The sequence below is a fragment of the Pelophylax lessonae genome (genome assembly GCF_965119305.1).
Source record: "Pelophylax lessonae genome assembly, chromosome: 8".
NCBI classification, from domain to species: Eukaryota; Metazoa; Chordata; class Amphibia; order Anura; family Ranidae; genus Pelophylax; species Pelophylax lessonae.
This window is the reverse complement of record NC_138775.1, coordinates 10,235,659-10,250,599: the sequence shown is the minus strand read 5'-3', so window position 1 is coordinate 10,250,599 and position 14,941 is coordinate 10,235,659. Positions and strand designations below refer to the sequence as shown.

The following is a 14,941-nucleotide window of genomic DNA, read 5'->3' as shown; positions in this document are numbered from 1 at the left end:
AGTTTAGCATTATGCAGGGGTTCAGATGCAGAATTATTGCTCTCACTCCAGTGATACATAACATGTGTAGGGCAATCACAGGTGCTAAAGTGCATGCATTTTTGTGTGCGTATGCATGTGTGTGTGTAGGGGGCTCTAAAATGTTTTTTTTTTTTTTTTTATGCATCTCTTTAAATATTGAAAACTCTTTTTTACATTACACTTTTATTGCTATCACATAGGGAACCAATAGCCCCCTATGTGATAGTATATAGGTGACAGGTACTCTTTATTAGATATTCAGGGTCTATTAGACCCTGGATGTCTCCTCTATACTCCACTACAGCAAATTGAACACAGATGCTGTGCCATCAGCTGCTTCCCCGAGCACAGCTCCTGTAGAATGTCAGCGCCGGTCCAGTAAGTGACGTCATACACGTCACTTCCCAGTCTTTGCTCAGGAGGGAGGCTCAGTGGAGGGATGTCCGTGGAGCTTCTTCCGTCCTTTTCAGGCCCCCCCCCCCCCCCATGACCACAGCAGGTAGGATACCGATACCGATATTATGGCCATTGAATATTAGTCAGATTTCTGGCATCCCCTGCAACAACAATGTAATTTTTGGTGAGATACTCCCAATAGGAACACGTCTAAAGGGATGCAGGCCCAGCAGCTTTCCTCATTAGAGCTCTGCAGCTGCCACAGCCGATAGATAATTATGAAACCACTCCCATTTGACCCACTCAGCACAGAGGAACAAACAATGATTTCTTCAGAATAACAAAAGATAGGAATCTGCAACAAAGTTTTACAATCCCTGAAATGTACAGAGATCACCCAGAGGGGAATGTTTTTTTCTCAACACAAGTAGAGTTACGCTTTAAATAAAAGTTTTTTTTGCTCGGAGTTCGATGTTAAGAATTTCAATAGAGGATTGCCAGGCTTTTGTCTGAATACAAGGACATCCTATGTGCATTGTAGATCCCCCCAGGTATAGAGAATAAAGACTGACGTACACTTTAGTGTCCAGGGTGGTAAACTTTATTTTCATATAACAACCATCTGAAGGAAAAAAAAAAAAAAATCACAACAGAAACGGTGAATCTTATTTACACAGAAACTGGACGGCACGCAGTGTGCGAGGAACATGCGGACACCGTATATATACAAACACACACCCTGCGGAAAGCTGACCATTGGGGACTCAACACAGCACCGCCGGAGGGTATAGTATATGGACACACAGAACGAGGGCGCCCCCCGATGGCGGCACGCCATTCCTCGCTACCCTCGGAGACATCAAGAGGTGACACCCGGCGGTGACAGGGCGGAACGAGTATGCCACAATGTTCCCAAACGTCTGGGGGTGGGAGCAAGAAGACAAGCTGAGAATTAAAGAGAGTGGTGGTGACTGGAGGCAGAGCGGCAGCACGAGGAGGAGGAGGAGGACGAGGAGGAGGAGGAGGAGGATAAAGTGGAGGAGGAGGATGAAATGGAGGAAGAGGATGAGGATGAAGAGGAGGATGAGGATGAAGTGGAGGAGGATGAAGTGGAGGAGGAGGAGGAGGATGAAGTGGAGGAGGAGGATGAAGTGGAGGAGGATGAAGAGGAGGAGGAGGACGAGGAGGAAGATAAAGTGGAGGAGGAGGATGAGGATGAAGTGGAGGAGGAGGATGAAGTGGAGGAGAAGGATGAAGAGGAGGATAAAGAGGAGGAGGAGGATGAAGAGGAGGAGAGGGATGAAGTGTAGGAGGAGGATGAAGAGGGGGATGTGGATGAAGTAGAGGATGAGGATGAAGAGGAAGAGGTTGGGGGATGAATTGGAGGAGGGTGAAGAGGAGGAAGATGAAGTGGAGGAGGGTGAAGAGGAAGATGAGGATAAAGTGGAGGAGGGGGGTGAAGAGGAGAAGGATGAGGATGAAGTGGAGGATGAGAATGAAGTGGAGAAGGAGGATGAAGAGGAGGAGGTTGGGGATGAAGTGGAGGAAGGTGAAGAGGAGGAGGATGAAGATGAAGTGGAGGAGGATGAAGAGGAAGATGAGGATAAAGTGGAGGAGGGGGGATGAAGAGGAGAAGGATGAGGATGAAGAGGAGGATAAGGATGAAGTGGAAAAGGAGGATGAAGAGGAGAATGAGGACAAAGAGGAGGATGAGGTTGAAGAGGAGGAGGCACAATAGATGTCACCGTTCATTGCCACATTCCCCTCTCCTCCTAATACACAGATATCAGACACACTGACCTCTCCTCCTCCTAATACACAGATATCAGACACACTGACCTCTCCTCCTCCTAATACACAGATATCAGACACACCGACCTCTCCTCCTCCTAATACACAGATATCAGACACACTGACCTCTCCTCCTCCTAATACACAGATATCAGACACACTGACCTCTCCTCCTCCTAATACACAGATATCAGACACACTGACCTCTCCTCCTCCTAATACACAGATATCAGACACACTGACCTCTCCTCCTAATACACAGATATCAGACACACTGACACATACAGTAGTAATGCTAACGTGTTTCGTCTGAAGCCTTACTCCAAGCAAGGCTTCAGCCGAAACGCGTTCGAGTTTTACTGTTGTATCTTGCCATATAGCCAATATAGAATTGATGCAATGGATGTTACCGAGTAGCCAAATTAATTGTATTAGAGGAGTATTGCTGCATTCAAAAGACATTTGGGCCAAAGCACTGGTTCCCAATCTCCCAGGTAATCTGCGTTAAAGCATGTTCTCTTTGTTGGACTCTTCTCCTAATACACAGATATCAGGAGACCTTAATCTTTCCTCTCCTCCTTATACACAGATAACAGGACACACTGATCCTTCCCCTCCTCCTTATACACAGACTTCTCCTTGTCCTCCCCCCTGGTTGCCCTCTGTCTCCTCCATTTCAGTCCAGGCCTAAGGTTTGCTCATGTTGTGCTCCCACCCAACCCGTGCCGGTGGTTCTTTGCCCATGTGGCAGTTCCTCCGGGTTCTCCGCAGCCGTTCCTGTTCCGAGATACCCTCCTCCTGATCCCCGATGGGCGAGCGTGGAGGAGTCACCCCGGTAGGGGCAGAGTGGCTCCGGCATGGCTGGGTCTTGGGTGTTTCCAGACCATTGGGGTCAGAGAGGCTGTACCGAACGGGAGGGTAGTGCTGGAAACATCCGCTCTGCTCTTCCTCCGTCCGGGAATCTGCACTGGTTGCAGCATCGGGGCAACTGGAGAAGTTTCCTTCGCTGAGGGAAGAGACGCCGCTGCTGGCGCTGCCTGAGAGAGGCGAGTTACTACCATCCAAGCAGGACTGTGGGCTGGTGGGCGAGGCGGGAATCGTGTGCAGGGGGCTCTGTGGAGAGACAAGAACCAAATAAGATCTATGCATCCCACCAGAAGACCATAACAACCCACCATGTATCTGCAAGTCCCGCCATAAGACCTGTACACCCCACCATAGGTCTTGTACACCCTATCATAAGAGCTATGCTCCCCACCATAGAGATCTGTACACCCCACCAGAAGACCAGAACAACCCACCATAAACCTGTACACCCCACCATAGAGATCTGTACACCCCACCATAAGACCTGTACACCTTACCATAGGTTCCGTACACCCTATCATAAGACCTATGCTACCCACCATAAGAACAGTACACCCCACCATAGAGATCTGTACACCCCACCATAAGACATGTACACCCCACCATAGGTCCCGCACACCCTATCATAAGACCTATACTCCCCACCATAAGAACAGTACACCCCACCATAAGTCCCGTACACCCAACCATAATTCCCGTACACCCCACTATAAGTCCCGTACACCCCACCATAAGATCCATACACCTGACTATAAGACCCGTACAGCCCCACCATAATACCTGTACACCCCACCATATGTTCCATACACTCCACCATAAGATCCATATACCCGACCATAATACCTGTACACCCCACCATAAGTTACATACACCCAACCAGAAGACACATACGCTCGACCAGAAGACCTGTACATCCCACCATAAGATCCATACACTCCACCATAAGACCCATACCCCCGACCATAAGACCCATACACCCCACCATAAGACTCGTACATCCCACCATAAGACCCATACATCCCACCATAAGACCCATACACCCCACCATAAGACCCGTACACCCCACCATAAGACCCATACATCCCACTATAAGACCCATACACCCCACCATAAGATTCATACACTCCACCATAAGACCCATACACTCCACCATAAGACCCATACACCTGACCATAAGACCCATACATCCCACTATAAGACCCATACACCCGACCATAAGACCCGTACACCCCACCATAAGATTCATACACTCCACCATAAGACCCATACACTCCACCATAAGACCCATACACCCGACCATAAGACCCATACACCCCACCATAAGACCCGTACACCCCACCATAAGACCCGTACACCCCACCATAAGACCCGTACACCCCACCATAAAACCCATACACCCCACCATAAGACCCATACACCCGACCATAAGACCTGTACATCCCACCATAAGACCCATACATCCCACCATAAGACCCCTACATCCCACCATAAGACCCATACACTCCACCATAAGACCCATACCCCCGACCATAAGACCCATACACCCCACCATAAGACTCGTACATCCCACCATAAGGCCCATACACTCCACCATAAGACCCATACACCCGACCATAAGACCCATACACCCCACCATAAGACCCGTACACCCCACCATAAGACCGATACATCCCACCATAAGACCTGTACACCCCACCATCATTCCTTCTAGAAGCATACTTAAAGAACATGTGTAGAAGCAACCAACCCCTTGAGGTGGTATGGTGTCCAGCTGTACTAGGAGCTCAGTAAAAGTAAATCTTTTTCTTGGAGTACATAAAGGGACACACGATGAGTATTTCAGATACAAAGGGTTCTGCTGCTGCCTTCAGGTGACTGTTTTTTTTCAAAGGACGGCCTAGTATAACCCTTCCAGTAAGTCTGTCTAAAAGAAGTTGTAGCAGAGAGTTTGTCTCCAGCAGTGTGCATCACATCCAGATAGCAGAAAGAAATCTCCTTGGGAAAAAAAGGGGCCTTGGATCTCAAGACAAACTTGTCTCTAACACAAGAAAAGCTTCTTTACAGGTTGAGACCGCAAACACAGAAACTTAATTCTACATTGATGGGAACAAGGAAGGCAACCTTGTGAGTGAGAGCAGACAGGGGAATACCCCTGATAGGTTCACAGGGCAGTTTGCGGAGAACCAACAGAACCAGACTGATGTCTTGTAACGGATCAACCAGCACCCCCCACCGGGTACCTCCGTTGACGGATGCTCCTAGTGCTTCCCGAGGGCTCCAAGCACTCCACCAGAAACCATAACCGCCTCAGACCCCCACGAACAGCCGCAGCTTGGTTAGGGTCTCGCAGTCTCCTACCCACCCTGGACCAACGGCAAGGCTTCAGGTTCCCGTGGGTGAACCTCTCTTTCCCTAGAGAGGGCAGCAGGAACAAGCTCTACACAAGCTCTTACAAGAGCTTAGTGATTATCCAAGGGAGTATGGAAGGCCATAGCAATCCCTTGTAACATATTCCCCCAATAAGAGACAGAACTCTAGTTTGAGGATGAACCATATCAACTTTATTGAACAAGAAAGAGACTTTTATGCAGTTTTCCCCCACAAGGTTACCGCCCAGGTGGACCTTGTTGAAAACAGGCCCTGACATTCACAATCCAATGAAAACTAAGTTTTACACTCCCATACAGTGTACACCGGTCTTGTGGAGTAACATGGGAATGTCAGGGGGAACAATCAGGGCCGCTGATAAGGGAGTAGTACTGGTCCTCCTGTTCCGGGCCTGGGCAGCAGGGGAATCATATGTAGGCAGGAGAGGGGATGATCGGTGCAGCGGGATGGGGAGAAAATACATGAGCCAATCCCGTGTGTTCCCCCCTGCAACAGCTGAAAGCCGGCTTCTCCTCCTTTCCCTTCTGCCGGCTTTCAGCTGCTGCAGGGACACACAGAGGATCTGTTCCAGTAATATCCTCCACACTGCACTAATCACCCTCTCTGTGTACCATCCTCTTCCCCTGCTGCCTGGGCCCCCCTGTGTGCCCCCCCCCAGCTCCGCAGCACTGCCAGCATCCCTTCTTTTTTTTTCCCACTGGCTGCTGCAGGTACAGGGCAGGGAATCTTTTCAGGATGGAGTGCGGGGGGGAAGGGGCTGGTAAATATGTCACAGTGAATGAACACAATGAAAAACCCGATACCTGTGCACTCACTGTGTTCATTTTGTGTGTTATTTCAATTTTTTTGCCAAAATATTGTTTTAATATTTGGGGGGGGGGGTCCCTTGTCATGGGGCTGTATGGGGATTTCTAACAGCAGCCCTGGAAGCCAAATGAATGACACCTTGTACAAAGGCTTTCACTAAGGACTGAAAGGCAAGTAATCCTTTAAAAGAACCGATAGGGCCAGAGATTTGACCCTTGATGGTACTCAAGGTCAAATGTTGATCCAGACCAGACTGGTGAAAATATAGGATTTGTCCCATAAAGTATTTTTCTGGAATAGAAATTCCTTGCCTATGGGAAATATGCTTTCCAGGTGCGATGGTAGACTTTTTGGAGAAGTTAGTTTCCTAGCTTTCAAGAATGTGGGAATATCTACATTTGGTGGACTTCAACAGCCAGGCCATTAAAGCTGATGAGTGGTGACCAAAAAGCAGAAGAATAAACCAGTTCTTGGAACAAAAGATTTGGTAGATCTAAAAGGGCCCATGGAAAGTCTGCCAGAAGTCTAATGGGGTCCGGGTAACACATCTACCTGCAGGATCCATCTTGACCCAGGTGAGCAAAGAGTTTTAGAGAAGGAATGGTGTAGATCAGGTTGAATGAAACCCATGGAATCATGAGAGTATTCATGGCAAAGGCTAGAAAATCCACGGATCTGATGACAAATATGCTTAATTTGTTGTTGAACCTGGAAGCCAGGAGGTCCACATACCCAACCTGTGACAGAGGTCTTTAAACACCCTGAGTTATAGAGACCAGTCTCCTGACTCCAGACGCTGAGGGCTGTTGAAGCGTGCCTTCCAATTCTGCATGCCTGGGTGGGATGTGCATGGCGGAAAGGACTTGAACATGAAGTTCTGCCCAACCCAGAATCTGATTGGCTTCACCTTGAGGTTAGACTTCTGGATGGTTGATGTAAGCCACTGCCTTGGAGTTGTCATACTGAAACCTCATTGGATGACCTTGCAGTCGAGAGGTTGAGCACTGAATGGATAACAAAATCCATAATATTGGTTGGAAAATGAGCTTCCTCCGGCGACCAAGTCTCTTGCAATGAGAGAGTGTCAGGACCTTGCGACAACCTTCTAGACCAGTGGGAAGAGGGATTTTTTCAATTCCACAGACGGACTCATAAGTCTTCAGATTATGGAAAGCCTGGTTTTGTGGATCATTTGCATTCAGTGGTCCAGAGACTGAGCCTACGTGTACACGCTGCAAGAATGTTGCATTGCAATTGTCAGGAGTAAAACTGGGCAAACGAAACTGCTTTAAAAAGGGCCACCACTAATCCCAGGACCCTCATACAAAAAAATGAAGGATTGGGTGGCTTTTGGATTGTGGTGTCCAAACATGGGAGTGGAGGCTTTGGACCTTTTCCCATGGCTGGAAGACCTTGGACAGAGAAGTATATAGGAGGAGATGTAGGTACTCTAAATGATAAGACCTGGACTAAGCCCAGGACCCTCATAAAAAAGGGTTGGTTGGCTTTTGGACTTTAGTGTCCAAACATGTGAGTGGAGACTTTGGACCTTTTCCAATGGCTGGAAGGAGAAGATCTAGGTACTATCTAGTGAAAGTCCTAGACTAAGCCAAGGACCCTCATACAAAAAATGGAGAGTTGGTTGGCTTTTGGACTTTAGTGTCCAAACATGTGAGTGGAGAGTTTGGACCTTTTCCTGCAGATGAAAGACCTTGCACAGTGAAGTATTCAGGAGAAGGCCTAGGTACTCCAAGCGATGAGTCAAACCCACCCGAACCTCTGCAGAGTTTGGACAGTGGTTCAAAGACTTACAGAGTCCCGCAGTAAGAGGTCATCCTGATATCCCACTATTGGAATGCCCAAAAACAACAAAACAGAGGCAACCACCCAAGGTGCAGTGTATAGACCAAAAGGAAGAGCAACAAATTGGTAATGTTGGGTGCCCACCGCAAAGCGCCAATATGCTGAAAAGATGGGGACATGCAGGTAGACTATGGCTGACCTGGTAGGTTACATGCAGAAATTTTGTACTCAAAAAAGGTGTTGAGAACGTTTGGATCCTGAATGGGGCAAACAGCCCCTTTTGCTTTGGGAACAGTGAACACGTTTGAGTAAAAACCCTAGACGTTTTCCTTTCACCGAACAATGACTATGACCCCCTTGGAAGAGTAGCTACGCTGGAGCACTGTAAAGGTTTGCTAGTCTTTGTGGGAATATTGACAGGTTTGACAATATGAAGAAGGCAGAGTATGAAATTCTACCTTGTAGCACCTGGATACCACATTCTGGATCCAAACGTCTGAAATAACCTAGGACCAGTTGGCCACAAAGGCCAACAAATGTCCCCCCGGGACACATTACAGGCCAGCACGGCTTCTTTTTCTGTAGAGAATCAGCCAATCCAGAGAGAGCTGCAAAATGATCAAAAGAGTCTTGATAAAAAGAAGAAAAAAACGAACAAACTGGAACATGATGGGAGTGGGAGCTTTGTTCTCCCAGTGTCCAATCTCCTGAAGGCAGCAGCATAACCTTATATACCTGAATTACTCATCCCTTAACAAATATTATTTCCTGTTAAGTACATGCATGCTGGGAAATGATAACTTTATTATTTCAGCTCAGTGCACAAGAGGTTACAAGGACATGGGATTTCTGGCAGGATCGACAGTTTCCAGTCCTTGCAGAAAATGTGCTTAACCACTTGCCGACCAGTCACGTTGACTGTACTGCGGCAAAGTGGCTCGATTCCGTCCAGCGACGTAGACCTACGTCGCTGGACTCCTCCCCTTCTGGGCGGCGCTCGCGCGCCGCCGGAGGCTGGCTCCCGCTGTATTCAGACACAGCGGGAGTCGGGCCAGGGGAGGAGCAGCGGCGATCGCCGCAGCTCTTCCCCAATCGTCGGGGAATCGAGTCTGGAGATCCGCCCGCTTGTGTAAACAAAGGGGGCGGATCTCCTAAGTGACAAACAGTGACAGATTGCAGGATTCAGCATAGCTGAACATGCGATTTGTCCCTGTGTCACTCAGTCACCTCCCCCCACACACGTCAGCAAGCACCAGACATACATTAACCCCTCCCTCTCCAATAAAATTAACCCCTTCCCTGCCAGTGTCATTTTTACAGTAACAGTGCATATATATAGCACTGATTACTGGAGTAATGTCACTGGTACCCCCAAAAGTGTCAAAAATGTCAGTCAAGGGTCCGATCTGTCCGCCGCAATGTCGCAGTCCAGCAAAAAAAAAAAAATCGCAGATCGCCGCCATTACTCGTTAAAAAAAAAAAACACCAAAAATGACAGAAATCTTTCCCTTAGTTGGTAAATGCAATAACTTTTGCGCAAACCAATCAAAATACGCTTATTGTGATTTTTTTTACCAAACATAGGTAGCAGAAAACAAATTGGCCAAAAATTTTAAAAAAATTAGATTTTTACATTTTTTTGGGGGGGAATTTCATATAAAAAAATGTGAAAAATATTGTTATTTTTTCAAAATTTACGCTCTTTTTTTGTTTATAGCGCAAAAAGTAAAAACCGCATAGGTGATCAAATACCACCAAAAGAAAGCTCTGTTTGTGGGAAAAAAAAGGACATAAATTTTGTTTGGGTACGGCATCGCACGACCGTGCAATTGTCAGTTAAATTCGCACAGTGCCGAATCGCAAAAAGTGGCCTGGACGTAAGACAGCAAAATCCTCCGGTGGTAAAGTGGTTAAGCATGAAAAAAAGCAAACTAATGCATTCACTACATACTGGGACTAGTAAGCTGCAATATATTATATTTTTGATTAAAAAAAAGTTGCAGCTTACCAGTAGTAGTGTCCAGGGGACCACCAGCCCTCTTGTAGGGGGCCCGAGCACACAGGGGGGCCCACACAGAGAGGGGGATTAGTGATGGACAACAAATTACAGAACTCTTCATCCAGCACCTGAATCTTATCTGTCCCTCTCCCTGCTATCAGCTTTTATCTGTTGAGAAAGAGACAGTCGTCCCTCACTAATCCCCCTCCCTTGTGTAGCTCCCCTCCCAGCACTGGCTCTAATGTTATCTCTGCTCAGGAGTTTATCTGTAACTTTGTTTCTCTCTCTCTGTCTCTCTGATCCCTGAGCTCCAGCTGCCCAGCCTGTATATTTTTCTCATCTCATTTTTATTTAACATTTTTTTTTAGATTTAGCAGGAATTATGCGAGTTATGTTATATTTGTGTCTGCTAATAGTGATTTTGTTGTAATTTTAGCTAAATATATCTTTAATATTTTCTTGGGGGGACCCTGCCAGGTAGTCTGTACGGGGCCCCGCGATTTCTAACAGCAGCCCTGGTAGTGTCTGCGATAGGATTCTTGGACAATATTGTCCGTATCACCCGGGGGAAACTGAATTCAGTCCACACTATTGACCAGATACCTGGATATGATAAACTATTACTAATATGCATGACCAAGACTATAAATGGCAGCGCGCGGGATGTATTCAGGATAAAGATGAATGTTTATACAGTTCAGGCCTTTGTGTGCAAACCAAGATTTCATAGAAGGAATAGAAGGAATAAACTGTTGCCTGCAATGTGGAGAATCAGAAAACTGGTAACAATGTCTGTGCAATGTCTGTGCAATGTACTGTCACTGTATCCAGGAATATTTCAGTGCTGGCAAGCGGGGGTTAATAAGGTGCATTACCTTGCGCAGGGATCTGGTGGGTAATGCAGGCGCTCCGTCCCCCATAGAGGGATGAAAAGCATCAAAGTGCAGAGAGTAATGGCCTTCAGAGAGAGAAGAAGAGAGAAAGAGGGGAAGATGGGGATGAAGAAAGAGAAGGAGCAGAGAGTGGTTGTAGAAAAAGAGAAAGGAGGGAGGAAAAGAGAAGGGGAAGAGATGGAGTCAGGGGCAGACAGACAGACAGAGAGCGGAGAGACAGAGAGAGAGAGAGAGAGAGAGAGAGAGAGGAGGGGCAAGGATGGAGAGAGAGAGAGAGAGAGAGAGAGAGAGAGAGAGAGAGAGAGAGAGAGGAGGGGCAAGGATGGAGAGAGAGAGAGAGAGAGAGAGAGAGGAGGGGCAAGGATGGAGAGAGAGAGAGAGAGAGAGAGAGAAGAAGAAGAGAGAGAGAGAGAGAGAGAGAGAAGAAGAGAGAAAGAGGGGGATGAAGAAAGACAAGGAGCAGAGAGTGGTTGTAGAAAGTAAGAGAGGAGGGAGGAAAAGAGAAGGGAAAGAGATGGAGGCAGGGGCCGAGACACAGACAGACGGAGGGCAGAGACACAGACAGACGGACGGAGAGCGGAGAGACAGAGAGAGAGAGAGAGGAGGGGCAAGGATGGATGGATAAAGAGAGAGAGGGAGAGAGATGGGGAAGGGAAGAGAGATAAAGGGGAAAAGATGGAGGGAGGGATAAAGAGAGAGATAGAGAAGGGGAGAGAAGGGAAGAAGGGGGGCATTAAGGGGGGAGAGAGAGGGATAAAAAAGGGGGATGAAGAAAGAGAAGGAGTAAGAGTTGGTGATAGTAAAGGGAGGGAATGATAAAGAGAGAAAGAGATGGAGAAGAGGGAGAGAGAGAAATAGATGGAGAAGGGAAAAGAAGGGACGAATAAGGAGAAGAGAGATGGGGAAAAGATAAAGAGAGAGAGAAAGATAGAGATGGAGAAGGGGTAGAGATGGGGGGGGGGAGAGAGAGGAGGGGCAAGGATGGAGGGATAAAGAGAGAGAGAGGGAGAGAGATGGGGAAAGGAACAGAGATAAAGGGGAAGGAAGATGGAGGAAGGGATAAAGAGAGAGAAAGAGATAGAGAAGGGGAGAGAATGGAAGAAGGGGGTAAATAAGGGGGAGAGATGGAGGAAGGGATAGAGAGAGAGAGAGAGAGAGAGAGAGAGAGAAAAGGGGATGAAGAAAGAGAAGGAGCAAGGGGTGGTGATAGTAAAGGGAGGAAATTATAAAGAGAGAGAGAGAGAGATGGAGAAGGGAAAAGAAGGGATGAATGAGGAGAAGAGAGATGGAGAAGGGAGAGAGATGGGAAAAAGATAAAGAGAGAGAAAGAAGGAGAAGGGGAAGAAAGGGGAGAGGTAATAGGGGTAGAGATGGAGAGAGTGAGTTTTGAGAGAGAGAGAGAGAGAGAGAGAGAGAGAGAGAGAGAGAGAGAGAGAGAGAAATGCAGGAGGAGAGAATATAGAGACAGAGAGAGATGGAGATGGAGAAGGGGGAGAGATATGGAGGAGAGAGAGATGGAGAGAGAGAGATGAAGAGAGAGAGAGAGTGGGGGAGAGAGAGATGGAGATAGAGAAGGGGGAGAAAGAGAGAGAGAGAAGGGGAGAGAGAGAGGAGAGAGAAAGAGAGATGGAGAAGGGGGAGAAAGAGAGAGAGGGATTGAAAGAGAGACATGCAGAAGGGGGAGAAAAAGAGAGGGAGAGGTGGAGATAGAGGAGAGAGAGAGAGAGAGAGGGAGACATGCAGAAGGAGGAGAGCATAGAGAGAGAGAGAGAGATGAATAAGGGGTAGAGATGGATGGAGGGAGGGGGGAAAGAGAGAGAGAGAGAAATGTGAGTTTAAAACTTCCAAATGAATGCAAGAACAATGTATCAGTATTTTTTTTATCACCCTCCCCCCTTCTTCCTGCTGCACCCCACCACTCCATCACACAGCACTTACCCTGAGTCAGGCCTCTGGGGGTCCCTGTGGGAGTGAGGACACTACCGACATGAGTTGTCAGGAAAGGAAGAGATTCTCTGGTCCCACTGTCCAAACTCCAACTGCTTGGTGCTGCCAGGACTGATGCAGGACAGTACATCATAGTGACCAGGAGAGGGCGATGGAGGTACACCAAAGAGCAAACATCAGGAATAGTGAAAGAGTAAGAAAAATAAGGCAATCAGTACACGTACAGATACTGCAAGATAATAAATATTCAGATATTGTAGTGTAAGCATATTTGTATGTACCCATAGACATGGGATAAATGGATGTCATCCATAAATAATTCATCCTATGTACAAAACCAGATGCAAACAACAGCACCAAGAATGTACCAACCAACCCGCACTATTTGACACCATTAACAAAGTTAGGACAGATGCATTAGGAGTTTGGTTAAGGGATTGGGTAAGAGTTCAGGGTTAGGTGGAGAGAAAGGGTGAGAGGTAGAGGTTACGTTGTGGGTTAGTGTTAGCGTTAGGGGTAAAGCTAAGAGTTGGGATTAGAGTCAGAAACATGTTTCAGGGTTTGGCGCTGAGCTGTGGTTTAGGGATAGGACATTCCATTTGTTGGTTAGAAGTTGGGGTTAGTTTGAATGTTAGCGGTTAAATCAAAGTTTAAAATGAGGTTGGAGGTTGGGATGTCATTCAGGGCTCAGATTAAAGGTTAGGGTTAGGTTAAAGGTTAAGGTTAGATTTAAGGGTCAGGTTAAAGATTAGGGTTAGAGATAGATTGAGGGTTAGGTTGTGACTTAGGGTTAGAGTTAAGGGTTGGGTTAAAGTTTAAGGTTAGAGTTTGGGCTTAGGTTAATGGAGTTATTGGTTTTAGTTACGTTGGGGTTAGAGTTAGGTTGAGGACTAGGTTGTGATTTTGGGTTAGAGTTAGGGGTTAGGTTAAGGATTAGAGTTAGTTAAAAGGCAGGGATTTCAAAACTATGTCCCTCAAGTTGTTAATGAACTACAATTCCCATCATGACTGTGAATGTCAGAGTTTTACAATGCCTCATGGGACATGTAGTTCCGCAACAGCTGGAGGGCCGTAGTTTGGAGATCCCTGGGTTAAGGGCTAGGCTGTGATTTAACGTTAGAGTTTGGGGTCGGGTAAAGGTTAGGGGTGGAATTGGGTTGAGGACTAGGTTGTGATTTCGGGGTTAGAGCTAGGGGTTGGGTTAAAGAAGGGGTCAGGTAAAAGTTTAGGGTTGGAGTTAGGGGTTAGGTTAAAGGTTAGGGTTAGAGGTTAGGTTAAGGATTAGAGTTAGGTTAAGGGCTAGGTTGTGATTTAACGTTAGAGTTTGGGGTCAGGTAAAGGTTAGGGTTGGAATTGGGTTGAGGACTAGGTTGTGATTTAGGGTTAGGGTTGGAGTTAGGGGTTAGGTTAAAGGTTAGGGTTCGGTTAAGGGCTAGGTTGTGATTTAACGTTAGAGTTTGGGGTCAGGTAAAGGTTAGGGGTTGAATTGGGTTGAGGGCTAGGTTGTGATTTCGGGGTTACAGTTAAGGGGGTTGGGTTAAAGAAGGGGTCACGTAAAAGTTTAGGGTTGGAGTTAGGGATTAGGTTTGAGGTTAGGTTTAGATTTAGAGGTTAGGTTAAGGATTAGAGTTTGGGTAAGGGCTAGGTTGTGATTTAACGTTCGAGTTTGGGGTCAGGTAAAGGTTAGGGTTGGAATTGGGTTGAGGACTAGGTTGTGATTTAGGGTTAGGGTTGGAGTTAGGGGTTAGGTTAAAGCCTCCAGTTGAAGTCGGACATGACGAAACCGGTCGGGGCGTGACCAGACGACACATCCGACATCACGTGACATGGCAGAGGAGCTACCCGGAAGGGACTGGGCTGGCGTGGAGTTAGCCCAGTACACTGGACGAGTTAGGCTTCCTCTTTGACCGGAGATATGGAATTCAATGCCTATCCATATGCTTTTACATGTGAGTGCAAAATTTATATATTTTAATAAAGCAAGTGTTTTGATGGTACTTCACTATTTGGAGCCCTTCTTTCTCTCCAT

At 47.0% G+C, this 14,941-nt stretch overlaps 1 protein-coding gene across 2 annotated transcripts in view; it reads right to left on the bottom strand.

Moving 5' to 3' along the window:
• Nucleotides 1–2,570: 2,570 nt before the first annotated feature.
• The window catches only part of DOCK3 (dedicator of cytokinesis 3), a 276,655-nt gene continuing 264,284 nt past the window's right edge, over nucleotides 2,571–14,941 (bottom strand). For both annotated transcript variants that reach the window (XM_082265832.1, XM_082265833.1), the window contains 3 exons: nucleotides 12,904–13,023; nucleotides 10,948–11,030; nucleotides 2,571–3,321 (listed from right to left, as the gene is read on the bottom strand). In XM_082265832.1, coding sequence (XP_082121958.1) covers nucleotides 2,896–3,321; nucleotides 10,948–11,030; nucleotides 12,904–13,023 — 629 coding nt within the window. In that variant the 3' untranslated portion in view covers nucleotides 2,571–2,895. The remainder of the gene's footprint in view (nucleotides 3,322–10,947; nucleotides 11,031–12,903; nucleotides 13,024–14,941) is intronic.